Below are 27,346 nucleotides of genomic sequence, written 5' to 3'. Positions count from 1 at the left end.
TCATTTATTATACAAATCTTGTTTTTCTTTTTTTACCAGAAAAAAGTTGATTGCCACCACTTTCCTCCCTGTACTTGATTACAGTGATCTCTTGTATATGAATGCCCCAGATAACTGTCTGCGCTCTCTAGACACTGTATATCATGGTGCCTTAAGGTTTGTCACTGGTTGTAAAGCCCTCACTCACCGCTGCATCTTATATGCTCGAGTTGAGTGGCCATCTCTGGCAGCACGCCGCCTTATACATTGGCATATTTTTATTTATAAAGCTATCTTGGGTCTGCTCCCCCACTACTTATGTAAGTACATCTTTAAATCCCAGAGCAATTACAGCTTACGTTCAAATGAGCTTTATTTATTAGTTATGCCCAAAGTAAACACTGAATTTGGTAAGCACTGTTTTAAGTTCGCTGCACCTGCTGCTTGGAATGCACTGCAAAAAACTCTTAAGTTAAAGGAGCTCATAAACCTTGAAACTTTGAAGACTCGTGTGAGAGAAATTGGAGCGGCTTCATACCGCACTTGTTCTTGTTTTGGTGGGAATCCGAGCTTTAGTCCTGTTGCCTTATCTTAAGGGAACAGGGAACTTATCTTATTTGATCTGTGTTATGTGATTTTTGTGTGTCTTGTGACTGTTGACATTTTTTGTATGCTGCTGTCTTGGCCAGGCTTCCCTTGGAAAAGAGGTCATTGTATCTCAACGGGACCGACCTGGTTAAATAAAGGCAAATAAATAAATAAATAAATAAAACCTACATGCTGCTGTTACTTCAATTTGATGTTTGAGCTTCACTGAGCAGAACGATGGACAGCATGTGCAGAGCTCGGAACTTAAAGGCTGTTTTTCTCTGCTGAGAGATTTTCAAATGCTCATGATCTCTGCTACCTCCTCATTATATCTGCGCTTCTGCATCCAGGCCGAGGGAGCGAAATCAATGGCCCCCTCACTTTTCAAAGCCTCTTTTCCCTCTTTTAACACACTGACGTCTACAGAAGTCAGTTGCTGTCTCTGACGACACCACAAATAGTTCCATCCACATTGCCTAGGCTTCTGTTGTTAATCGCTGTGAATCGGGCCCATTCAAATGTGATTTTCTTAGGTAAATCCACATAATATCTACAATTGTTTGAAAATGTATTTCAAAGGACCCTGGAGAACAATCGAGATATTAGCTTTTCTCCAGAGGAACTCCCATTTCTAAGTATGATTAGTGTCATTTTTCCTCCAATAACAGATTAAATGCTTTGTGTGTGTGTGTGTGCTGCGTTTTATTCATTCATCAGATAAGACTGTGGAAGGTGCATGAAATTAGCCCCTACACCTTTAGCTTAATTAAGAAAATAAATAAAACTACAGCTGTGTCGATCGGATGGTGGGGAATATTCAAATGGGTTTGTGAGACTCTATCTTCGTCAGATATGCATGTACGGGTTCTTAAAGTTTGAGACAGAATTGACCCATGGCATTTGATTAAGTCCTGAAGCTTCTGTTATCTGGTGGTTACATTAAAGGTCAGTGCTGCTGAGCTCCAAAAGGACAATATTATGTTATTGTTGTGGTGATTTGCCAGCTGTCGGGTGATATTTGGAATATGGAGTTGAGTACATTTCCTATTAAAAATCACAGTTGCTGCTTGACTGCAAAAAGTCAGATACACGTTATGAAATCACTATCCCATTAAACCAAAATAGTTCAAGGTTCCATGTGTGTTTGAATGGATAGTTACTGGTTTGAATTCCTGCAGGCACTAAGAGAAATTAGATAAATGTTGTCCTGGGTTGAGATGTGAAAATTGAATTTATATCAAGTCGATCGACCAACCTTCTGAAGTTATTCTCAACTTGACATTTAAAAGGGATATGCACTTGCACTTGTTGAGCCTCCTCTTTTCTATTTGCCATTTAAACATTTTTTTTGCTTAAATGGCAAATAGAAATAGAAAATAAAGGATTGTGAGTTTAAGGTCTTTTTAACGGCAAGTTCCTCCCTTTTCTTTTCTTATCGGCTCGAGATGAGGAAGCAAACAAATTAGAAGTTAATGGGCTGTATTAGATGGCCCAAAATCATTTAGAAGTTATATTCATTTAATTAATTTCAAGGGAGTTCTGCATAAACCATGAAACAATTATGTCTCAGATGTGCGTCTGCATGGCTGATTTTTAACGAGGCCTCTCTCGTACGTGTGCACATCACAGCAAGTTTTCAGATGCTTGATCACGATTTAATAAAAATCCCAAATGCTCTCAAAAGGGCAACTTATCGAATACTGATACTGCGGTTTGACTTTAGAGTTCTGTTACTCAGCCAAGATATGCTCCACAGGTACCAGCCACATCAATGTGGGCCACAGACAGGGCCGGGTCTAGGCAGGGGCAAGAGGGGGCCTGGCCCCCTCAAATAAATGTTGTGCCCCCTCAAACTAAATAGGGTTAGGGTTAGGGTTAGGCACAATGCCCCCTCAAGATTTGTGGCTGCCCCCTCATACATGCCTGTCTAGACCCGGCCCTGGCCACAGATCAATTTAATTACAAAATGTAAGACAGCAAAATCTGAGATAGACATATACAATCAAACTCCTTGAGAAAAGAATCATTAAATAAATGTAATTAATAAAATAATGAGGATTCTCTCCTTGGGTTTATACAAATAAGTGTAGGAGAATGTTAATCGAATCACTAATGTACATAACTTTAGTTAGTTTGTGATGTAACTGCTGTAATGCTATAAATCACCTTTTTGTAATGTTTGGTGTGCAGGTGATTTTTTGCTCATGACACATTCATTATTTACTCTAAGCATTCACTAACGTTGTCTAAATCAATTACCAGTAAGGTGTGAAACTCGTTGACTTAAAAACATAAGGATAGGGATTCATTTGCGGTCCGAACTGAACGAATGAAGGAGTGAATACTGGCCACGGGTGCACACACTGTCCCTCTGAACAAAGACAAGGACCAGCAAGCCGCTCTTTGTTGTCCGTGCACTTTACTTTACGCATTTGACATTTAAACGAATATGGCACAAGAGAAAAGGCCCTCCCCTCATTTATTTTAAAGAGTAGCTGAGAGCAAAAGCACAAATGCGAAGTGGGCAAAGTGACAGACAAGCAGGAGCCAATGTGATTAACTGAGATGATGGTGGTTTACAGGCCAGTTTCTGTTTGCTCTCTTCTCGCCAATTACGCACATCCAAGCTGGACGCACACCGCAGCCCCTCTGCCAACTGTGGGATGATGTCCATTAACATTAACACATGTAATAAAACTCACAGAGCATTAAAATACACAGTCCGTGGCACTTTAGACTAAGTGCTGTTTCGTGGCAGATCTCTCCTGTCATTGTACATCACTGCTCCCGGAGGATAAAACACAACAGGGGCCTCCTCGGGCGCGCCGAGGGGGACCAGGACACGTCCCTGTCCGTCCGTCTCTGGCTTTGTCGTGGCTGTGATCGGCCTGATGGTGGTGAGGGTGGGCGAAGTCACCTGCCAGAAGAGCTTTTTCAGCGCTTTCCTGAACTCCCGCCTCATCAGGCAGTATAGGATGGGGTTCAGGCAGCTGTTGGAGTGCGCCAGGCACACGGACACGGGGAAGACGTACACCTGCGTGGTGTAGTACTCGTAGCTGAAGTGGACCACGTTGAGTTTGATGAGGATGCCCCAGGCTGTGAGCGCCTGGTTGGGCAGCCAGCAGAGGAAGAAGGACAGCACCACTATGGTGACGGACTTGGTGACTTTGGCGCGTCGCTTGGCGCTGGAGGTGTTGCTGTTTTTGGAGGTGATGAAGCGCAGGAGGAGCAGGTAGCAGGCGCAGATGATGCCCAGAGGCACCACGAAGCCCAGTAGCACTTTCTGAGAGTGATAGAGCCCGAGCCAGAACTGCGCGCTCCCGTTGGTTTCGGGGAATTTCACGAGGCACAGGTCCTCGTTGGAGACGCTGACGGTTGTGGAGAAGACTGCGTGCGGCAGCGCGGCGGAGACAGCGGCGACCCAGATGAGGACCGTGATGCAGCGCGCCGAGCAGCAGTGCGTCCGCCGCCGCCTGCCCTTCAGCGCGGAGGCCAGCGACCAGTACCGGGCCACGCTCATGGCCGTGAGAAAAAACACGCTGGCGTACATGTTCATGGCCGTCACATAGGACACTATCTTGCACATGGCTTTGCCGAAGAGCCAAGTGAAGTCCAGCGCGTTCTCCACCGCCCAGAACGGCAGCGTCAGCACGAACTGGAAATCTGTCACCGCCAAACTTGTCACGAAGAGGTTGATGGAGGACTTCTTCCACACGCGCTTGGACTTCATCAGGTACAGAACCAGCAGGTTCCCGACCAGCCCGAGCGCGCAGACCAGAGAGTAAATGACTGAGATGATAATCCGCACAACCGCTGCGCCATCTCCCGCGAAGTCCGTTTTCCCTAAATCTGACAGGTGGGAACTGTCGGCGGAGGTGGAGCGGTTGGTCGCGTTAAAAACGAAGCTGAAGTTAGTCCCTGTTCCCGCCGAGTCCTCGTACAGACCTCCGATAAATTCCCCAGACATTTTAACTTGTTCCCCAGGTGATATTCAGTAAAGTCATGCCATTAGATCCAAAAGCTTCACCTCCTGTAAAACTCGAACGATCTTTGGATTTTACGCACTTGGGCAAGCCTCTATTTTAATAAAAAAGAACGTCTATAACCACGTTAAAAAACGGTGCTAAACTTTCCTTGAATCAATGGGAAGAAAAGAAAAATGTCGCTGTGCCGGCATCAGAGCTGCTCATCAGGTCTCAGTGTTGCTATGAGCTTTTCTGCGCGCGTTTCAGCACTTCAACCGTGAAGAAAGCGTCCTGACCAACCAGGAGCCTGGCTCTGATTAGATGCCATGTTGTTAAAGAAGAGAGGGGGGAGGGAGTGAGGGGGGTGGGTGGGTCCATTCCTTTTAATTGTGCTTCCCGTTTGTCCCACTTCCCATTGGCCGAGGGACAGCAGTGTATAGCCATACCGATCCGTCAGCGTTGCCCAGTGTTCACCTTGCAGGATGGCACAGATGAAAAAAAAGAAAGAGAGTAAGGATGAGAGGAAATAATAAAAACAATGGATTGAGGAAGAATGAGGTGGTGACCAGAGATATAAAAAGAGGACAGACAAGCTGAGGAGGGTAAATTACATTCCGAGTGAGGCATGACATGCATAAAGGATCAATTTATCATCAAATAAGCATAATGCTCAAATAATATATAGTATAATGTATAACAAGCAAGGCACTATACCTGTCCCTCTATATATACAAGTATTAGTATTCAGTCCATCCATCCATCCATTTATCTTTCAATACCAAAGTCCTGCATTAAACATGCGTGTAAGTATACAAGTATCAAAGTGTCCTTGACTCATACTGGTGTTTAGGCTTTTGTCTTATTATTACAGAAGCATTTTAAATGCATTTTAAATTGCATCTGGTTAAAATGTGACTAATGATGTGTCACATAGTTTATTATGCTCATTATGAAATCTAAATTTATTTGACATTATTGCAAATCAGTAAAACTAATTTGCAATAATGTCAAATAAATTTAGAGCAGTAAATATTATTATTTATTTTCTTTATTTCTTAGTATAGGATCCGACCATCCCAACTTGATAACAATGACTGAAAATGAAAACATAGCTATATATATATATCCCTCTAAAACTCTGGAATGTAAACTGGAAGAAGAAGGGACGCTTGAAACGGAATTTTTTGTAAAGTAACGTCAAATTCCACGTTAGTAAATTACCTGAGCAAATGTACCTTTCTTAGATTTCAGCATTTGGTGAATTGAAATATCTGTGAGGGCTGTAGTGTTTTGCTGACCTCCAGTGGTGGTCATACTCACTACAAAAACTGAACACAAACACATGGGACAGGGGAGGAGGGACACACAACACATGACCTGGCCAAACAACTCCACTCGCTCCTGTCCCCTGTCCGCTGCTGATCTGTGAGGTGCGGTGTCTCTCTGTCAGTCTGTTCGGTATTCAGCTGCTGCAGCCAGCCGCTCGCAGGCATACCACAGGAGAACAGATGGAGTCATTAGCAGTCAGTGTGAATCAGTGTGTGTCATCCAAAGTCTCATATCCACAACAGGTCCACAGGAGCTTACAGTCACAGTTTGACAACTTTCTAAATAACATGGCAGATTTATTAAAGAGAGTTTTTTTTTACTGCACCTCTGCTCCAAAACAAACATCCACAGTATCTGTCTGTCTTATCAGCCTCATATTCTCAAGTTCCGCATGACACACCCCTCATATAGAAACTCCAGCATTCCACAGCTATCACTGTTGTGATGGCAGCCACACACAGGTCACCTGGAATTAGGTCAAAGATTCAAAAAAATTGGTTGTAGACAGAGAAGAGAATAGATTGTTGAACATAAACCTTCTGGATTAGTGTAGCTGTCGGAATGTCGGTTTGATTCTAAAAATAGCAGTAGCTCTGGGAAACATGCTGCATCACATCTTGGCACTCTTGCATTTTGATTCATTCATTTTGATGAATTCTTCTCCAAGTTAACTTCATATTCGCCCTGGCATAAAGAATATGAAAAAAGCTCCGTTTTGTAGGCATTCTGAGGAAAAGCAGTGCACGGCAAGAGGAGCCAAAAGCACATCAGTCAGGTTCCTGCCTCTGCTAAATGAATTACAGCTGGCGCACAGCGAAACACATTAACTTCCACCAGAACCTGAACAAAACCATTACTTATGTGTGGTTAGAAGCTTAAAACTTGTTAATCATAAGCAACGATGAATTACACATTAAACACATCAAGGTATTGATTGATGACATAGATTCAAAAGGGATTTCAAACGTGCTCGTTACTAAAACCGTGAAAAATTAAGTAACAGCTTGCAGGGAGACACAGTTGGTGGAGAACAGATAGAACGAGCAGGAGCCCGCAACTGAGATGAATAGTTTTTGGAAAGACTCTTATTTGCCTGCCAAGAGTTAGATAAGAGGAGCAACAGAGCTCTCATGTCTGTGCAGGCGGTCAGCTGGGCTTATCTTAGCATAAAGACTGGAAGCAGGGTGAAACGGCCAGGATGGCTCCATCCAAAGGTAACAAATAAAAGTGCATTAGCACCTGTGAAACTTATTAGATCACTTTCTGTTTTGTTTCAAACTTTGTGTGCATGCAGCTGTCTTAACAGTTTCAAATTCAAATGAAAATATTGAGTAAAACCCCTGAAGAGTTACGAACCATCTCATAATACATAAGACAGTAAAGCTGATTTAAATGCATTAAATAATAGTTATACATGCTGTGTTTATCCGTTTCATTCATTTATATCTTCACACACTGGCTGGTTCAGTTCCTCACACACACTCACACACACACACACGTTTTAAAGAATACATTGGCAACAGTGTGAGTATCAATGAGCAGGGATGAGATAATGGTCGATACTCTTGCTGCGGTCCCCAGCTGGTTATACACAGCACCATAGCAACAACACAATAAAAAAACGTAACCAAAGTACAATCACCTGAAAGGGAGCGCATTCATTTCCTTGCCACTTTGTTTGCGTAGTAATACTGCAAAGATAAGGCCCATGCATGTAGTGACCTTTTCTGTTCGATTCTTTCCAATCATTTAAACGGACAGCAAATACAGAATAGACATATTTATTAACGGAAAGAGCAGGAGCAGTCTTCACCGACTCCCTCTTAAACGTCCTCGTTCTACATTTAGATGCAGAAGTAATGCACACACACAGACACACGTCACTGGCAGCTTGGAAAGTGTCTCATACAGTGGAGGACTTTCACTTTGGCCGAGCCTCCGCACACAGGCCAAGCTGTTCTGCCGCTGCAGATCTGTATATTTGGAGCCGGCCGGCTCCAAATATACAGATCAAAAAAAATCCTCCAGCACAAGTTCCCCTTGTCCTCGTCCTCCTCGGCCTTCCAGACCTGCAGCCTTTAGTAATACGTGAGGCTCCTCTTGCATTGCATGTGTTGACCAGTAACAATATTCTGCGTGAGTTTTCCGTGGAGACATTGCTGTGCACAGAGGGATAAGTGATAAGTGATGAATACGATTTTGACTGTGCATCTGTGAATTGACACCAAATCAAGAAAAAGCAGCAGTAAACAGAGTAGAAATAATGTCACATAAAACTACAGTACATGCTGTAGTTGCTGGTACTTGTGTCTCTCTACATTCAAGGATTTCTTAGCTTGCCGTAATTCCCCAAAGAGAACATGGACTCAAGTCACTTTCCTCTCAGTCTCAGAGTCTCCCACACAGACCAATAACCTCATCAGCTGTCACTGGCTGTCAGCTCCTGTCACGACTTCTTTCCGCTTTAGCAACAATTGATGAAAAGATCTGTGCAGGCAGCAGTGGCAGGCTACAAGTTCCTGTAGTGGAAAAAAGTGTCCTTGCCAGCGCACGTCCACCCCCACACTCATCCCCAACTTGTTGTTTATCATAAATCCAGGGAGGTATCTCCTTTGTCCTCCAGTTTCCAAGACAGAGCACAATTTTAGGAGAAGGGGGGCGAACTCCATGTGCTCCAGCTTGATTGACCACAGCCAGAGACATATTATATCCACAAATGTCCCTCCCTCTGAGCGGGCCTCGGTCCTGTCCAGCTCAGAGACCCCAAGCTGCCGTTACTGTGAGACAAAAGGCAGCAGCTGCCACATGGAGGACAGCTCCTCTCATATCTAAACAGTTCCCAGACACACAGACTCATGCGAACTCCTCATACAGTGTCCGTTTCAGGTGGCGCGGTTGAGTCTGGTGGGACCGTGTGCGTATCCATCATGCCAAGCTTCTCTGACCCGTTCCTCCTTTCTTCCCTCCGTCTGCCCCTCCATGGACACAATCTGCTCCTACGACTGTCGGAGAAACAAATTTATCAAACCAAGGTGCCACGTACTTATCGTATATGCAGCAGAAATAACAGAAACCTCAGTTTTATAGGAATGATTCCACATATCAGGAAAAACACTTGATTGTTGAAACACACTTATACACACACACACACACACATACACACAGAAAGGCTTACTGTGAACAGACGCAGATGAACACTATGAGAAGAATGAGCAGCACGAGCCCGCCAATGACGCATGCAATTATGATTTGTTGTTTCTCTCCTTTCCGCCAGTCCAGGTCCAAATGTTCACACCTGGAGCCAATGAAACCCTTGTGACACCTGGGGCGAGACAAAACTAAAGATTACTTTCATAGCCTGCTGTTCATCTGCTTCTCCAAATATAGAGGGATAATACCTATTCAAAACCCATTATACCGCAAGAACGAAAACGATGAAAGCGGCCTCACTCAAGCAGTTTCTCTTTCATCCATTCTGTATTGAGATCACCTTACTCCATAGTTGTTGTCCCAGGTTTCTCTTTACTCTACTTTATAATAATGTACATTTACCAAACTACAGGTGTCAGTTTCTCCATCTTATAGCAGCAGACGTTTCTCACCTGCAAGACGGTGCCTTCTGTTCTTCAATGTAACGACACTCCCCGTGGATACAGTAGTGCGTTAGTTCTTCAGGACATCTTGAGAAGTGGCCGCCCCACGGCTCTGTATCTCTTGGGTCTACTGGAGAAAATGAATAATCATGTTCAACCTCTGTTAAGTGCAGCATTTGTGTTCCAGTCTAAGTTCACCTCTGCTAGTTGTATGTTTGGGATCTCTTGGGCAGTTTTTGAAGGGAAAGACAGTAAATACATCCACTGCAGCATACAGATATTACAAATGAATCCATCATTACTTTGGGCATCCAACCAAGTCAGTACTTTGGCAAATCCCCTTGGTTTCTTGGTAGGCGGTGAGAGGATCAATATCCCTCTCCTGCAGTATCTATTTGTTCATTGTAAGCCTGCAGCTGGCAGATGGATCAGAAGCTACAGGCCTGAAAACGGGGAAACAGTTGGACGGCTACAAGTACAAATGATCGCAGCTCCAAATAATCCAACAACATAAATCCTCAAAAAATAACACCTGTGGTGCTGGTAGGTGAATTCTAGTACTTTACGACAGATCTAGGCTAGCTGCTTCCCCCTGCATGCAGTCTTTATGCTAAGCTAAGGTATTTACCCAGCACCACTGGCTGTTATATAGCCAGCAGGGTTTGGTTAGGTAAAGGCTCAGTTTAATACGCACAACAATGATAACAAGTGTAATAGCATCAAAACTGCAACCCAAATGGAAAAAAGCAAGTATAGTCGCTAGAGGGCGTCATCGCTTGACCATAAGTGTGAGTGTCATGTGTCAATCTTCTCAATTTACCTTGCTTAGTAAAGCAACAAGCTAATATCCTAAAGTTGTTTCAGTGGTCGCGTTTCGTGAGCTTGCTTCTTTGACTCACGCCCTCGCCTCCTGGCATGCCGTGATATAAATAGGCCGTGTGCAATAAGATCCGTGGAGGAAGCCGGCCTGTCAGTGCCAGCAAACGCCTGGTGTCATCGGGTCTCACTTATCAATTAATGTCATTTCTCAATACATGAAGCACATGATGATTTAATCTCCATTTCACATCTATAGACAGATAACAAACACACAGCAACACACACCCTGCAGCTGCTGGTCGGCCATAACGCTGACCTTATGGCCACCACTAACCACAGGCCGCCGCTATCTTTACAAGTCATTCCCTTGAGATCATAGTTGAAAGCGCTCTCGTAAAACAACACTGCTGTTCAGGTGACATCAAGGAGAGCGCTTCGGTTGTTCACTGCAACATGACCTCAGCGGTGACAAGATAAATATCCAGTTACAAAGTTTAAAGGAATAACTCGGGAATCACATGTAGGTTTATTTGCTTTCTTAACAAGAGTTGGTTAAGATGAGAGGATAAATACCAATCCTGTCCGTTGAATATTTAAAAAATAATGAATGGTAGAAGCAACATTTTGTGGTTTTAGAGAGATGAAAATATGTTTCCCTCCATTTTCAGTCTTCATGCTATGCTAAGCTAAGTTAAGCTATAGCTGCTGGTCAAAGCTTTTTGTTTAGCAAATTAAAATTCTATCAATCGTGTTATAAACTTTGTGTGTCCCCAAATGTTGAGCAATTCATAAAAAAAATTGTGAATTTTGATGAAGATGTTTCTTTATAATAAAACGTATTTCTAATTTGAACATTTGTTAACAACTTTAACCTCAATCGAGTTGTATTTATGACTGAGACAGGTGAACTTTATATCTCATTTGGTACTATCTGCATAATGTTAAAAGGTAATTGAAAGCTGCAATTAGACAGAGTTTTAACCAGTAGTTCAACTAACACTAATACAGTAGCAATTGTTGTTTTTAGCAAATTTCTTGCAGTATTACATTGGCTTTGGCTATGTGTTGTGTATTACTATTTTGTTTTGTTGGTTTGTTGATTGAGAAAGTTGCAGATCCACTATTGTATTATAGTTTGTACATTTGCCATTTGAGTCGCCTAACAGCGTGCACGCTTGGAGGTCCTAGCCTCGTTTTATCAAGTGATGTTTTACACGTTGCTGAATTAAAATGCACTGCACCATGACGATGACTTATTAAGTGGAGATTATTACTGAATAATGTCAGTAACAGCCATGAGTTACAGCTGTATATTCAACTGAACCAACAGGAAAACCCCACAACAATGGCGTCCTGCTGTGACCCTGTATGGTGCAATTTGAGTGTCTGACCTGAAGCTTGGTAAATGCTCATTTAGACATTTTCCAATCATTTAAACTGCAGGAACTTACTGAGAAACATGTGGCCTATTTCTACATGCAGACAAACAAAACCATTTTCTCACCTAAACCTGCAAAAGTCATGAAATATCTTTTGTACTTCTAAAACTGTTATTATTGGGATTTCTACTACCCCATAATGACTTCTTGTTTACAAAGTTGATTGGTCTTGATGAGGTAGCACTGCATGTGTCATAAGATTGCTTAAGACTATATTTAAAAGCTCACTAGTCAGACTTTTAGAAAGACTTTAAATTTAAACTTAATGATGGATTCATGAATAACTGGTGCAACCCAGTCCGGGGTTGCCTCTATCTCTATCTCTAATCGGGAAGAACACAGAGATAAATGCCTCTATCTCTGTGTTCTTCCCGATTTCTTCCTTTCCTGTGAGATGTACTTGTGTAAATTTGTGTTTGCATGTTCATATCCACTAATGTGCTTTGTCCATTGTTATATTAAACCACCATCTTGAATGTTCCAGGCAAGAATAGCCTTTTGTGACACCTGCGGGGGAACCCGCCCCTCACCTCCTGTCCATATCTACCTGTGCAATTGTCTCTGTTGCCATGGTGATGACAGTCGTCTATAGTTGGATTGGTGGACTCCACGGTGGCGTTCCCCTCTGCGATGCAGTATTTGCAAAAGGCCAGAGCTGCAGGAAGAAACACAAAGAGGAAACACATCACACACACACACACACACACACACACACACACAGACACACACACACACACAAACAGATGATGCAAAATGCTCAAATATTAAAACCAATTTGTTAAATGTATAGCATCACCTAAGAGATAAACATTTTAAAAATCCTAATCTGGGTCAGGATGCCAGCTGGCCTTGTTAGAGAGAAAGCGGTGCTTTCACTCGTTCACGCCCACTCCTGCCTCGTGTCTTGTGTCATTTCACATAAGGGGCACTCGTTTTGACAATGATTAGCATATATAAATATCCCATGGATGGTTAATTTGAATTACTAACCCACACTACTATACAAATAAAGCTCAGTAGGAAGAGAGATGTCTCCAAACCTGACAGGGGTGGGTCATTCAGAAAGCATGAGGCTATTGAATAAGTGCACCAACTGTATAAACAATACAGAATTAACCCATACAGTGACATTCTATCTATATATATGTCCCCAGATGTGTAACTGTCACTAGGAAGATGTTAGAGAGCGTATTATATGTGATCATATGTAAACTCTGTGTCTCTCTGAGGCTGCAAAACTCAAGTATGATTCTAGATAATTACTATGTTATAAACACATCCCTCTGTTTAAAAGTGAGCACAGATTCAAGTGAGAGGGTGAAACAACACACGCCTTACCTGTTATTATTCCCACATAGAGTCTATACACCTTGGCCATCTCCTCACAGGATAAAAGTGCTCATCCAAAAACTGAAAGCTCAGTGTCATTGGCGAGTAGAAGTCAAACTGGATCAGTGCTTTCTCAGAGGTCAATGACCTTTGAAAAAGGTGTGGACACGCTGTGAAAGTTCCCCAGTGACGTGTCGTGTCGTGCTCCTTCATTGATGGCGTTTAAACCCATGGTCTGAAAAGTCTGAGGCTTTGATCAAAGCGCACACGCAGCCCAAAGTGGCTCCCTGCATGGACTGGGACTGGACAGCAAATACAGTGTGAGTGTGAGAATAGAAAAAAGGGGGGTGGCACTGAAACCCAACTCTGCTCTCTGCTCCCCGCCCACACCTTTAAAGGAGAACACCAGCTCCATTCAAGCCACACAGGTTATTTCCTTGTCAGAGGGCAGCTGCACCTGTACACCTGAAACTTTCCTTGTTTTTTAAGAATGAAGGGAAAGACGGAGTACTCACCACCAAGAACCTGTTCAACAGCAAAGCACTTTGCAAATAGATTTCTTTTTTCCAGTGAAGGAAGTTTTTTTGTAAGACTTCTGAAGGTTTCCTGGATCAACAGAGAGCAGATATATAGGAGGAAGGACAGAATCAGAGGATGAGTAACACCACTGTAACATCTGGCCTCGATCCAGACCGATCCCTGCAGAGTATGACTCAGCTGGAGGAATGTTTAAAGGGAACATTTCAGGGGCAGTCGATTAATGTTCTTTGCTGTTCCTGAGTAGTTTCATTTCATTACACTTTGTACCTCCGCCAACACATTTCAAAGGGAGGGAGATGTTTTTCTGCAGAATTAACTGGCAGGGGTTTTCTTTGCTAGTTTTTCCTCATTCTTGTCGAGGGTTAAACGCAGAGCATGTTGCATCTTATTAAGGCCTATGAGGCCAATTGTGAATATGGGCTTTACAACTGAAATTTTATAAAATTTGACTACCTGAATCAAATTTTTAAAGCATTTAACCCAATTTTACAGCATTGTTTCTTACACATTTATTCAACAGGGATAATTGTCTTGTAACATAACAATGAATAGTAGAGTAGTTACATGCTTCCCCCCAAACTGAACAAGTTAATTCATAATTTTGATCATTTAAAGGGGACATATTATGAAAATTCCACTTTTGTAGTGCTTCTACACATTAAGGTGGGTATCTGGCATGTCTACCGTCCCAAAAACTCTGGAAAAAAACAATTCCCGCGATTTGTTGTGGTTCCTCTATTTCAGAAACTATATGCTAGAGTGCCTCCAATGGGATTACGACCGAAATAGACGTCATAGTCGCAACATGCCCATGACCCCATAGATCTATGCACTCCCCCACTACCACACGACCCACCCATAGATGGACCCATCCACTTTTGAGACGGTGTCCGGCACCATTTCATTCTTGCGAGCCTTGGGAACACTTGGATAAGCTAACTAGCAGCATGAATCGAATTCGACAACCGAGATGCTCAGTGGTCGGCTGCACAAATCAGCACAAATGTCTTCATGTGACTCCAGCTTCAGAAGACACCAGATTGAGATGGATTGAGTTAATATATGATGGCAACGTTCCTGCAAGAGTTGGCAAATATCTGTATCCGACTGTTTTATCAACCTGGGCCAATATAATGCCGGGTTCTCGAAAAGGTTGTTATTGAAAGAGGGGTCGGTGCCATCTTTCCATCGCAATACTGAAGACGAGGTAGATGTAAGTATTTTTTTTTTATAATTCTGGTATTTGCTTCTTTTAGACATTTTGTGTGGAGGCTAGTGACGTTAGCATGTTGTGGCGTGTGTGAGGGGGTTGGGGATAGGTAGAGACTTTACAGGAGTTTTCATGTTCGACTATTAATAACGTTATTGAACAATTAATCGAGGACGGCTGGTTCGTGAGTGTTGTGCTCTCCACGCTCTTCCCCCCCCACCGCTCGCGTGACCTCCCGTGAGTACTGTGCCGCTGTAGCACCGGCCGTAGCCGCTGTAGCAGCTACGAGCGCTGTAGCTAACTTCCAGCCCAGTGCGGCCATGGAAACAAATCAGCGGCACAGTACTCACGGGAGGACACGCGAGCGGTGGGGGGGGAAGAGCGTGGAGAGCACAACACTCACGAACCTAACTTCCAGCTACAGCTGCTGCTACGGGCGCTCGCGCAAGATACCGGAGGATGTTGTTGTCATAATGTGCGGGACTAGAACGATTATTCATTACCAGCCCTAGTTGGGGGAAATGTGTCCTTGTATCTTTGTATGCATGACAGTAGTACAAACATGAATAACATTGCTGCTTTTGGTGTTCAGGCAAGCACATCTGTTCACGGTGCTAGGCTACATCACGTAGCATGCCAGACGGACCCACCAAAGATGCACACATGGCACGCAGCTTTCTATGAAAACACTGCGACCTCACTACAAAAGTACAGGTTTGACTCTCAGTTACTTCGTCATGTCATTGATTGTGTCTCCGTGTTAAAGTTGTAACAGCATCTCATTTGTTGTGACTCCACGGATACTGAATGTCTGTTTTATCATAGGCACACAGAAAACTGTGCTGCACTGATGTCAGTGTTGGGACCTCAGCTGTAGAGACCTCGCTTGGAGGAGGGAGAGGACAACCCAAGTTGTTCAAGTATGAACTTCGGAGAGCCACAGGATGCTACCTATGATCCTGATGAGTCGATCACAGTCTTGACTGAGTCAGCAGATGTGACGTGAGTGACTCAATATTTAATCTAAACATTTTAATAATCAGATGGATTACCATCCTACACTTTTTTAGCTGTTGCAGCCTTTTGGTGAAATCTTTGTCTTTCTAATAGAATGGAATCTTCCAACCCTGTTCATAAGACACACTTACATATATTGTCTATGAAAACAGCCTCCTGGAGCTGTTTGAGGTGTGTCCTGTGTGTCGGCTGGGGACAGATGTAATATATAAGAAGGGCGAGTGCACAGCAAAGCCGGTGAAAGCAGATGCAACCTTCCCTGAGTCTCACAGGCTTTATTTAAAAGCCAAACAATGTACAAACAGTATGTGAAACATAAATAACATATCAATTAACTGCTGTCTTTAAATGGTCTTCACGATTTAAAGACCATTTATTTATCGTCTTCACGATAAATAGAATAATATAATTACAAAATAATTATAAAAAGAAAATAATAAATACAAAAAAGTGCAAAATGTCCAACTTTTTCCCCCAATTTGTATTACAGATTACGTGGATAACATGTTGGACCTCATCTTTCACGAGGTTTTTCAGGACCCGGCCCCATATGTGAATGAGGTGCTGAAGATCTCAATACCCGAGGATCTCTCTGCCAAGTATGAGAAACCTGACAAGCAGGAAGTTATAGCCAGCTATGTGAGCATCAGGGAACACTCTGCGTATCTGGAGCACCACGCAGGAGGGCAGGACCACCCTGATTCTCCGGCCCAGATAACCCAAACACCAGCTAACAAAGCTTCTGAACGCCAAATACCTGTAACGGCTGAGCAAAGTTTACATTGTATTTAGAGAATAAAAGGTGACACACAAATATAAAGTGTTCCTTTGTTTACAGTATGGCTACTGATGGCACAAAGTGTATTTTTGTAATAAATGTTTTTATTATACTTGGTATTTTTTGTATTTATTGCCTCTGTCCCAGCCAGTACATTTAATAACTGTTTAAAAAGCTCTGTTGCAATCTTTCTAGCAATCTTTCTGACAATAAAAGTGTATAGAAACAGTGCTTTTAGTGTTTGATATGTAACATGTCAACAATTGACACGTGTAAGATGAGCAGTTAGCAAAGTAATACAGAGGGAAGAGTAATTTATGTATTTTATTTCTCAGTCATATTTGTATTGCAGAAATGACTGATATCTCATGCATAAAAAAAACTTACTGCTCTATTCCTCTTAGACATAAAGGCCCATAATCTGCCCTATAGATGTTGAATGCATTCTGTAGTGAGAACACATTCAAACACACAGGCTAATTAATGGAGGTAAAAACGTTATGTCCTACACCTCCATGAGAGGGGGGAGGGGTGAGAAGGGGGAGGGGTGAGAGGGGTGAAAGGGGGTGGGGTGAGAGGGGGGCGGGGCCCTCAAAACAGGTCAATCTGAGGAGGGCTGTTTTAGACAGGGTAAAAAGGGTGCTGTTTTAAATGATCCTTGTGTTATTTTTACCAAAAAATGTTACAGACATTTCATTAAGACCCCAAGGAACCATATCAACTGTGGTGAAATGGGCATAATATGTCCCCTTTACGTGTTTTGCAATGATAAAACTTAAATATTTTACCCAAGTACAATTTTAAATCCAGGACTTAATTCAGTAGTTGAGTATTTCCATTTTGGAGTTCAGTTTCTTTAAATGAAGATAGATATTTGAATTTGGAAAATTGAAAGCTGAAAATGTCATCCTGTAAACATGACCAGCAGATGGCACAAGTCACCTTGGTCCTCCTATGAAATAAATAAAGACTTTCAACATGTCCTGACATTGTATGCTTCTCGCTTGTTTTTATGATGTCATAAATTCACTTTGATTTTTACAATATCTATGTATGACCAGCCATCAAATGTGTTGTCCATGCCTCTCGCGTACTTTTCCTATGATCATTAAATCTGCATATGAGAAACGTTGACCCCTTTGGCAACAGGATGGAAAAACATCAGAGAGAACATGAAAAACATGTGGCTTGTGCCAAAAACGTCAAGCTGTGCACGAATCTGTTTGATTATTGTAAAAGAGAAAACTGCCCACTGAGACGTTTGAAAACGAACTAAATTAACCCCTTGTGAGCTGCCCAGTATTTCAATTCGTTATCTTCAAGCCACATCTGAGATCAGAGGCCGCTGGTCCACCACCATAGCAGGAGGTTTATGAAGAAGAAAAAAACTGAAAGTTGAAACAATTTTTGAATTTGTCCAATCCTGAAGGCATTTAGGTCAACATATAAAGATAAACTGAGAAGAATATGAATGGGTAAATCACATTCATTTCCTGTAAACTATGTACTCATTGTAGGAGCATATACTGTTTGGCTATTGTAGCTGTGATAGCTTCTGCTTAAATATATAACTCAAAGCACGGCTTAAGTAAAAGTTTTAATATTTGTTTGTTGGTGTTTTTTATTTTTTATTCTACGCTATAATAACATTAAAGATACATTTGACGTAGCAATTTATGTTCGTCTTTTTGCAAAAGTTCAATGTTTTAGATCACATAAGAATGAATTCTGCTTCCAAAAGGAGGAACATCCCATGTCCTTGCTGTGCTGTATTTTTTCAAAGGTTTTGTAAGCAAGGAGGCACTAAAGTGGGAAAACTATTGAGACTCGTCCAGAGATAATGTCCTGAGAGGAAAAGGAAGTGACAAAGCACAGAGCCACCCCATGACTGGCTAGACGTCTTTTAGGCGGATTTAGACATAATCTGAGACTTTCTACATCTTTACACGTCTATAAATCAAGATCTGCATGACATAGTTAACGTGCAATTAAATAAAATAATCAGGCACTGACTTAAATAACTATAAACACTAAAGCATAATTGCCAAAAAGATATATATATATGCAATTTCTACACCATAATAATTTTTATTCTAGAACCTTGAACTTAAGTATAGGAGTATAAACATGTCCAAAAGGCTGTAAGGTTGAGAGGCTGAGTGGGACGTAACTCTGTTCAGAGTGTCTTTGCAGTTTGAGACAGGAAACCCTGTTTCCTCTCTATAGCCGGTTTCCTAACTTAGACTGGACGTCAGGAAGCTCCGACACAGAGAGATTACAGGGTGTAATTTAGAGCCTGCCTATAAACATCCGCTTAATCACTCTTTTGCTCCTCTGTCCACTGTGTAGAGCAGCTATCAAACTAATACAGCCTTCAAAAGGTGTTACAATATAGACTATGAAGTACATAATGCACTGGTATATGTTGAGAAACGTATGACAGTACAGTGATGTGGTAAAAATAGACATTTATTTGAGAATAATCAAAAAGTTTCTCTTAAAAACATTAAAATACAGTTGAAAAATGGCCTAAAAAACTAAACATAATCTTCACTGGGTGAGATGCCACAGACGTGTCCACTTCTTCTTCCTCTGCAAAAAAAGTGCAAAACGTTTGACTCCTTATTTTAAAGTCAGCCACAGACCAAAGATGTTTACTCACAAAGAAAGGCAGTAAGCTTGTGTGGACTCTGACCTTCACACGACAGCACAGGAGCGGGGCTCTCTGAAGGGGTTGCTGCCTGTGGGGACTCCGACCAGCAGGGCGTCTTTGCCTGCGTTCTGCAGACAGTACTGCTGCAGCTCTGCAGCCGCCTGGGACACCTGGGAACATGTTTTGTTTTCTGGTATCACTTTTTGATGAGTCACCCTTTTTTTTTTAGGTTTTACATGCATTAATTGATTTATTTATTAATAAGTTGTTCCCTCAAACTTTATCGATCAGTTAACAGCCAGTGATCCTTAGTACTCTTGGGTTGCCGGGTTGAAGAAAATGCCGCTGCAACAAACTCTTTATATTTTCAGCTCTTTAATTAACTTTTTGATCACTTCCCTTCTAGAAAAGAGCTGCACATCATCAGTCAATTCAACTGTCATCTTGATGGATTACTGTAAGCTTGACTATTAATTCATTTTCATTAAATGTATAAATGCAATGCTTGTTAGAAAATAAGAAACTTAACACTTGAAGACATGATGATGGTTAATTAGCATCTCACTAATAATGAGGGGGTTCTCCATAATGAACTACGACGTAAATAGTCAAAGAAAGTTTGATACTTGAGGAAGATTTTCAACAACACGACAACCCAAATCGGATAGGTAGGTCCACTAACGGAAAGAAATTACCATGCTCATACAAAATCTATATTTTTGCATAAAATACAAAACATCTTGTTTCCATTGGTCATATTTAAATAATACAGTATAAGAAATGGTGAAAAGTAGGTTATTTAACCCCAAACTGTAACTTTCTTTAAATCTTCATCTTTTTCCATTCTCAGTTTAATGTCTTCTTTACCTTGATTCGTTCCACACTGGCCTCAAGCTTCAGTTGTTCCACCAGCCGTCGCATGTTGGATAAATTGGAATTAGAGGTCATGTTGTTGAGAAATTGTTGTGGGGAAGAAGAATTCCTTGTTAGAAGAAAGTCCCTTCACTCTTTCCACGCAGCAGTTGACTCAACTAATGGGCAGAGAAAGCCGGACGAGAAGCGAGCGGCTGGGTTTCCTTCACAATGACCTCAGTCCTTCACTTCTACAGAGACAAGGAAGCACACTGCCTTCCTCATGCACTTCACACACACACACACACACACACACACACACACACACACACACACACACACACACACACACACACACACACACACACACACACACAAACACACACACAAACACACACACAAACACACACAGACAGACACACTTTGAAGTGGCCTTCCTAAATGTGAAATGAAACTATAAACTGCTTTCAAATGTTTAAGACCCTATAACAAGAATTCAGATACTTCTGTTTTTCTATGTATTTGATGCCATTTTATTAGTGAGCTTTTGTTTTATAGCAAAGCACACTTCTAAATACACTCTGTCCTCCCGCATCAGATATAGGTCACAAGAAAATGTGCAATTGTCTGTGGGTTTGCGCTATGGAAGAAATTTAGGCCTATACATTCATCATACTTTTATCAACTTTTATTTTTGAACTTCACATTGTTTTTATTGATAATTTATCAGTGACAACAGTGACTTGATAACTGGTTTATGTGCTATTGTATGAAGTGTGTGCTTACATTTCTATTAGTTTTGATTCATGTGTTTTGTATGTTTTTTTTAATTTATTGTGTTTATTCATTTTCCTTTTGTTTGCTTTATTCATTAATATGTTTAGTGTACATCGGTACGTGTGTTAAGGTTATTGCTACTTCTACTAACCTGAAATGTTCGCTGTCGTGTCACCAAGGATGTATTTTAAGCTCTTTATAAATAGTTTGTGATTATAAGACATTATTATGAAGTTTGTTCTCAGTGTAACTGTGTTTGTTGACACGCTGTTGTGTTATGTTGTTACATTGTTTGTTTTCATCACACTGAGGATCACACGTACAAACACACAGACTCATTTTTGTTGGCAAACCTCTGACTCACGAGAGAAAACGTAACTCATCGCGCGGCCCACTCTGGAATCACGTCGCACAACCCGGAAGTCCAACCCGGAAGTGTTGTGGTGTAGATTAGAACGGGTGTCTCCTCCCTGACAACCACGTGCTCGAGGGAACACAACACTGTTTTCTCGCCTCCTCATTGGTCCACCGGTGATTAAGGGGATCGGATGTAAGTAGATTTCACAGAGAGGTGAAGGTTTAAAGAAAGTGGGTCAGACTTCTTCAGAGAATCGGAGCTACCTCATCCTCCTCTTCTGCGTCTCCTACCGGTAAACAAGGCGGAGGTGTTGACCAGAATGAGTTAAACTAAAGTTGGGAGTCTTGCTGTGAGGAGTGCGACCCGAGGCGCGGGCAGACATGGTGGAGGTGTTCACCGGGAGGACCCTCCTCAACAAAGACGGGGACATCGTGGACTCGGAGGAGGCGCTGAGGAACAAGGTGGTGGGGATCTACTTCTCCGCCGGGTGGTGTCCGCCCTGTCGGGACTTCACCCCCGTCCTGTGCGACTTCTACACGGAGCTGGTGGAGGAGGGCGAACCTCCGGCACAGTTCGAGATCGTGTTCGTCTCATCCGACAAGTCCAGCGATGACATGGTGGAGTACTACCACGACATGCATGGAGACTGGCTGGCTCTGCCCTGGACGGACGAATACAAACAGTCAGTATTGCAATAAAAATCAACGAGTTTAACTTCAAACCTCCAACAAACAGAACTCTATCTCTCACTCTCTCTTATGAGGATTTAACACTGAGTGTCTATACTGAGAATTAGGCTGTGCTCCGGATTATGTAAAATGCGTTCTGAGGGTCACCCTGTCAGGGATTAGGTTTATTGGAGGACGCAAACCTCATCTCAAACTGGTTTATAGTCTGATCTATTCAATGATCATCTCGTGCTTTATTTTAGGCAATAAGTCATAATCATCACAATATAATTTCCCAATTCCATTCGATGGCAATACAACAATGTCTTTGTCTTTCAACTAGAGCTAGAAGATGCCAATGTGTTAATTAGTAGAAACAGAAATACCCCAATTCAAAGTGTCATAGAAGTGCACACGTTGAAGTGTTCTAAAGAGTTTCTTCAGAAGTCTTGTTTTATCTGACCAACAGTCAAAAACGTAAGATAATCAGATGAAAATCATATTTGACAAAGAGAAGCAGTTTATCCTAATATTTAAGAAGAAGCTGAAGTGTTTGCCATTCGAAAGGTGACGAAACCATGAATCAGCGTTAAAAAGAGTTGATGATTAATTCCTCATTATTTAACAACTCAATTAATTAGCTAATGGATTAAGATCTTTCTTTGGGAAGCAAGCGGCATTTTAATCATAGAGCAGGTCAAAGTGAAGCCAGTTCTATTCTCTGTATACCTCAGATTTGTACATAAGTACTACAAATACAGTACTTTAAGTAATGAGTAAATACAATTCAACTTCTTGTTCCATCACGTTCAAGCATATACATTTTAGAAGAAGCACAGCGGTAGAGTTCTTCCATGTGTATCTTTTAAAAGTAGACCTTTGCCTCTGTCTCTTTTTTCTCTCAGTGAGTTGAAGCAGCGTTTCAATATCACGGCGGTGCCCAAACTGGTGATCGTGAAGGAGAACGGAGACGTGATCACGGAAAAGGGCCGGAAACAGATCAGAGACCGAGGCCTGGCCTGCTTCAGGTCCTGGCTGGACGCTGCCGAGGTCTTTCAGAACTTTAATGGTTAGGAGACGACTTCACGTTAAGAAACCACAGCGAGACCTGAGCGAAACCAAATTGAAGAATTCCTGTGTCAGGGCTAAAAGGGATAGGAATGATCATTACTGTTACTCAAAAATCTGTTTAATTTAGATTTCTCTCTCTTTTTTGCTTTTTCTGGTTCAATATTGGACACTTAAACTCTTAAGCACTGTACAATCCTTCAAAAGGAAAGATTGAACTCCTCACAAGTCATGATTAGATCTTTTTTTATTTCTTTTTAACCAACGATCCTATGCATTTAAGAGAAATCTCAGGCTTTTCTGTCGTTGGTCTTTAGGAAATCCGTTCTTTATTGTTAATAATGGAAGCCGGCTACAGTACATTTGCATTGTTAAAAAGGATATTGAACTTATGTTCTTTATAAGCTATTGCACTAATTGAACATACAGCTGAATCCCACCTGCAGTGAATAGACACCCTCTCTTCAGAGAGCTTGCCTTTGTATGTTTCCAAAAGTTTGACTTGTAGTTCTACATTGAGCTGCCTGTATATTTTTTATATCCTGTTTTTTTATGATTTGCTAAGAATGTTAATTGTTAAAATATACATATATATTCTGTGGATTTCATTCATTTTTATTGTCTGCATCTCAGGTTGTGGTCGTTGTGTACGTCCCGCACTTCACTAGCGGAGTAATTCCCCTTTGCATCGTTAAAATGCAGAAAGCCCACAGGACACTGTTTCCAACACGCTGGCACATCCATGTCCTTGGTCCTAATTGCCTTTCTCTCGTGTGCAGGCTGACACTGCTGTTATCACGTTGTACACAAAAACGTCCAACATGTGTGATGACATTATAATGATCCAGCTCAGGCCGACGTCTCCAGCTCCTTCTGCTTTGTTTTATTGGAAGCTGCAGGTTTTTCAGAAGAACACCAAGTCCCACCAGGTCGAGTCCCGAGGCTCCGTTCATTTACGTCTTGCATTATCAGAGGCCAATTGTCTTAGAGACACAACAACTTGTTTCAAAGTAGACGTGTTTCATCCAGTAGAAAGCAAACTTCGGTGATCCACAGTACTGAGCATCATATTCCCTCTGGTGTGCCTCTTTTCAGATTTATAAAGGTTGCTGTTTCATTTTCTACCACACGGGGTCACTATGTTTTCATATTTGAAATCGATAGGGTGTCCACTTCTCTTGATTTTACCTGCGTTGAGGTCAGTTTACCCTGCGTCTCTCACACACTACACCTGATGTCTACATAGTGTAAATACATGTCAGCAAACACAACACCAGCAGTTTGATCGATTTGACGTCTGATCATTTATTCTAGAGGATCATGATGATGTTGTTTCTCACCCAATTTAAATCGCCCAATCAGCTCCAGGTAACTGTTAGTGAACAGTTTGAGTTTCTTCAGCATGATGTATGTGCACTGTGCTACTAATACTACACTGTTTTTATTGGCCCACTTTACTGTAAAATCCATGCATGGATTAGTGAGCGGGCCAATGTGGCACAGGCCCAGAGGCCCCGAGGGATCAGAGCCTCAGCAGGAAGTGGCTGTTATCATTTCCTGTTGGAAAGTCAATTAAATGACCACAAATAGATGTGAAACAACATAATGATGACTACAAGGAGGCAAAGAAAAGCAACCACACAGCAGCTGCAAAGAGACGCAAAATGTTTGGATTCAAATAACAAACTACGAAGAGTGAAAGCAACTTTACAGACAACTACAGAGACACAAAACGACAACAGAGACATTGTAAGCACAAAAATGACTATATTGCGGTAAAATGATCCAAACCATGACTAGAGAGACAAACCAGCCACACAAAGGAAAATACAAAAACTACAAGAGGATGCAAACTGCTGCAAAGACACACAAGGTTTGTAACTGGAAGAGAAGAATAACTACAACAAACACTGAATAAATTACCTGAAAGTCACTTTCAGTCTGGATTTCTTGACTATTTTAATTTGAGGTTATGGTTATGGTTAAGGTAAAGGTAAAGGTTAGGTTAAGGTGAGGCAAGTTGTTACTATGATTAAAGTTGGATTAAGTCTCCAGGAAATTACAATAAATAAATGTAATGTCCTCTGAAGTCATATGGAGACACACCTGCATGTGCGTGCATGTGCGTGCAAAACAACTTAACAGCACATTTTCACCAGCCTTGGTGGAATCATTACTTTGGAAGGTTTTCACCTGATAGGTCAAAGGCCAAGGGCAACAGCTTAACCAAGTTAATTTGGGGCCTTGAGACTCGACTGGGGGCCAATATGGTCTATTGTGCAACTTCAACCCGTGTGAGCTTAAAACCTGAAACCTCTATTTTAAAGTTGAGAGACATCTTGTGTCCAGTAGTTACATCAAAATTCCGAACACATTAATGCATCAATAATTGAAACTCAGTAATATGATATACAGCAATTCAAGCTTAAAAATTCTGCAGCTATAGGCTCTTGACTAGAACTAAGAGATCTGACCACATCTATCACACCTATTGTATTATTTTTGCTATGACTCCCAGTTGGTTTCAGGATTGATTTAAACTGAAATTTAAATTATGATTATTATGATCATATTGCTGTTGAATAAGCCATTCTGCAGAGTCAATGCTGCCGGCACCATATTTATTATGATGCATTTATTTTTTATCTATTAACTTTAACTTTGAACATTCTGGACTGTGCTGCTTCTTTCACTTGTATGACTGAAACAGTTCTCCCTGGCTTCGTCACACTGACACTACATGTGATGTCTCCTCAGCTTCTCTTGATATTTGCCTCCTGCCTGATTGAGAGCCACAGGGCCTCAGATGAGTGGAAATGAAGACGGATCTTTATGTGGACTTCACATTGGGAGTCAGTCATGACTTCTGTCCGGCTGCACCAATGAAAGGCAGCAGTGTTTCCTGCTGCTTTAACGGTGTCTTGAAGCAACTAACAAGGCCGTCTTTATGTGAGGGCAGGCTGGGAGGGAGGGAGGTGCAGAGCTGGGTGGACCGGCGGACCTGCACGGAGGGAGCGCCAGTCAAGCTCAACATGGTAACGACAGAGTTTCCAACGAAAACCTTCAAAATAAAACAACGCTGCAGCTCACTTGATGGACGGCTTCAAGGGCATATTGTACATCTAAGCATCTAGTTTTAATCATTATCCACGATCAACTGCCACAACGATCAGGATCAACAATCATGATCCACAATCACGGCTTGGATGTAAATTTTCTGATTTCAGAATAGCGAGGATATAAATGAAGAATATATAAATGAAGAATAATGATCTATTACATGTTCAAAGGATAGTTTGCCGAAAAAGGAAAACACACTGATTATCTCTTCACCACTATCCCGATGGGCGTCGACGGGTTTAAATCCACAAAACACTTTGGTGTTCCAGCCAAATCCAATACAATTGAAGTAAATGGTGATCGATGTGTCACACTTAAAAAAAGTGAAAACAAGGAAAAAAACTAAAATGCCTTCATCCTGCTCTTGTGGTGTCATCCAAGTGTCCATAAACCCAGACATTTAAATTTTACTCAAATCTTCATAATTGCACATTTTTGGATTAACTATCCCTTTAAGCGGTTGCTATTTGGGCCTCTGGAAGAACAACTAACATAATTTGTCAGGTTAATTTTTGACGATGTTTTCCAGGTCAGCCATGAACCAAGAAATGTTCCTTCACAGTTTTAAGCCAGGTTAAATACAATGTTTATATAACAGTATTTTAATGCAGTGCTGCACCTCCCAAAGCCCAAATAGGTCAATCAAATTTCAGAAAATGTGAATACTACTGTTCAGCCTTGAGACCTACATTTATATTTCATTTGGTTTTATTTATTTATTGGACACTGCAGGTTTGATCTAAATCTATGATTCAGATAAATTGATTTTATTAAAATCAATGAATCAATAGTTTCAGCATCAAGGTTATAATGTGCACTGGACAGAATGTTAGGTCATTAAATGGCCTATATCCACTGCCCTTATGTTCGAAACACCTCAACATATAATATTTAACCATCACATAGATAATAAACTATAAACTCACACAGTTTTAGTTTATTACTAAGCGACAACTTCTGTTGACTTTTATTTTGAAGGCAGCCCCTCATTTTCCGGAGGTGCTCGGCCGGCCTCCGGTCAGCTTCACGGTGCTCGGTGGTACACACGCTCACGCTGCTCCCCGCGCTCTGTGAGCTGTGGACCGGCGGAGGGCTGCAGGACGGGACCGGGACCGGGACCGCAGCACCGGGACAGAAACCAAACCTCCACCCGGGATGGACTGAAGCAAGACCCGCTGCAGAGAGGTGAGCTGACCGGGGGAGAGGGATCACACTGGAGGGATATGACAGATGTAGCCATGCCAATACAACCATCCTATATGAA

The 27,346-nt window shown here is 41.8% G+C and overlaps 5 protein-coding genes across 6 annotated transcripts in view; 2 read left to right on the top strand and 3 right to left on the bottom strand.

Annotated features, from left to right (window-relative positions):
- Positions 1-3,304: 3,304 nt before the first annotated feature.
- rxfp3 (relaxin family peptide receptor 3) lies at positions 3,305-4,534 on the bottom strand. Its single transcript, XM_053411684.1, has one exon. The coding sequence runs from the start codon at positions 4,532-4,534 to the stop codon at positions 3,305-3,307; it is 1,230 nt and encodes a 409-aa protein (XP_053267659.1).
- Positions 4,535-7,169: 2,635 nt separating this feature from the next.
- btc (betacellulin, epidermal growth factor family member) lies at positions 7,170-15,023 on the bottom strand. Of its 2 annotated transcripts, none has more exons than XM_053411686.1 (5): positions 13,051-15,023; positions 12,260-12,367; positions 9,464-9,581; positions 9,037-9,183; positions 7,170-8,863 (listed from the first exon to the last, which is right to left on the bottom strand). In XM_053411686.1, the coding sequence occupies exons 1-5, from the start codon at positions 13,088-13,090 to the stop codon at positions 8,728-8,730; spliced, it is 549 nt and encodes a 182-aa protein (XP_053267661.1). In that variant the 5' UTR covers positions 13,091-15,023; the 3' UTR covers positions 7,170-8,727. The 2 variants fall into 2 exon arrangements, with proteins under 2 accessions (XP_053267661.1, XP_053267660.1); XM_053411685.1 differs by having other exon boundaries at positions 7,173-8,863; positions 9,464-9,584.
- Positions 15,024-19,037: 4,014 nt separating this feature from the next.
- Positions 19,038-20,354, bottom strand: gng10 (guanine nucleotide binding protein (G protein), gamma 10). Its single transcript, XM_053411529.1, has 3 exons — positions 20,107-20,354; positions 19,282-19,409; positions 19,038-19,178 (listed from the first exon to the last, which is right to left on the bottom strand). The coding sequence occupies exons 1-2, from the start codon at positions 20,185-20,187 to the stop codon at positions 19,284-19,286; spliced, it is 207 nt and encodes a 68-aa protein (XP_053267504.1). The 5' UTR covers positions 20,188-20,354; the 3' UTR covers positions 19,038-19,178; positions 19,282-19,283.
- Positions 20,355-21,289: 935 nt separating this feature from the next.
- Positions 21,290-23,565, top strand: nxnl2 (nucleoredoxin like 2). The gene is made up of 2 exons (XM_053411528.1): positions 21,290-21,908; positions 22,800-23,565. The coding sequence occupies exons 1-2, from the start codon at positions 21,607-21,609 to the stop codon at positions 22,966-22,968; spliced, it is 471 nt and encodes a 156-aa protein (XP_053267503.1). The 5' UTR covers positions 21,290-21,606; the 3' UTR covers positions 22,969-23,565.
- Positions 23,566-27,128: 3,563 nt separating this feature from the next.
- The window catches only part of csgalnact1a (chondroitin sulfate N-acetylgalactosaminyltransferase 1a), a 35,499-nt gene continuing 35,281 nt past the window's right edge, over positions 27,129-27,346 (top strand). The window contains exon 1 of the mRNA XM_053411524.1: positions 27,129-27,267. The gene's annotated coding sequence lies outside the window, so the exon portion shown is untranslated. The remainder of the gene's footprint in view (positions 27,268-27,346) is intronic.

Source organism: Pleuronectes platessa, chromosome 19 (genome assembly GCF_947347685.1).
Source record: "Pleuronectes platessa chromosome 19, fPlePla1.1, whole genome shotgun sequence".
Lineage (NCBI taxonomy): Eukaryota > Metazoa > Chordata > Actinopteri > Pleuronectiformes > Pleuronectidae > Pleuronectes > Pleuronectes platessa.
The sequence above is the reverse complement of the archived record's forward strand: the minus strand, read 5'-3'. Positions and strand labels throughout refer to the sequence as shown.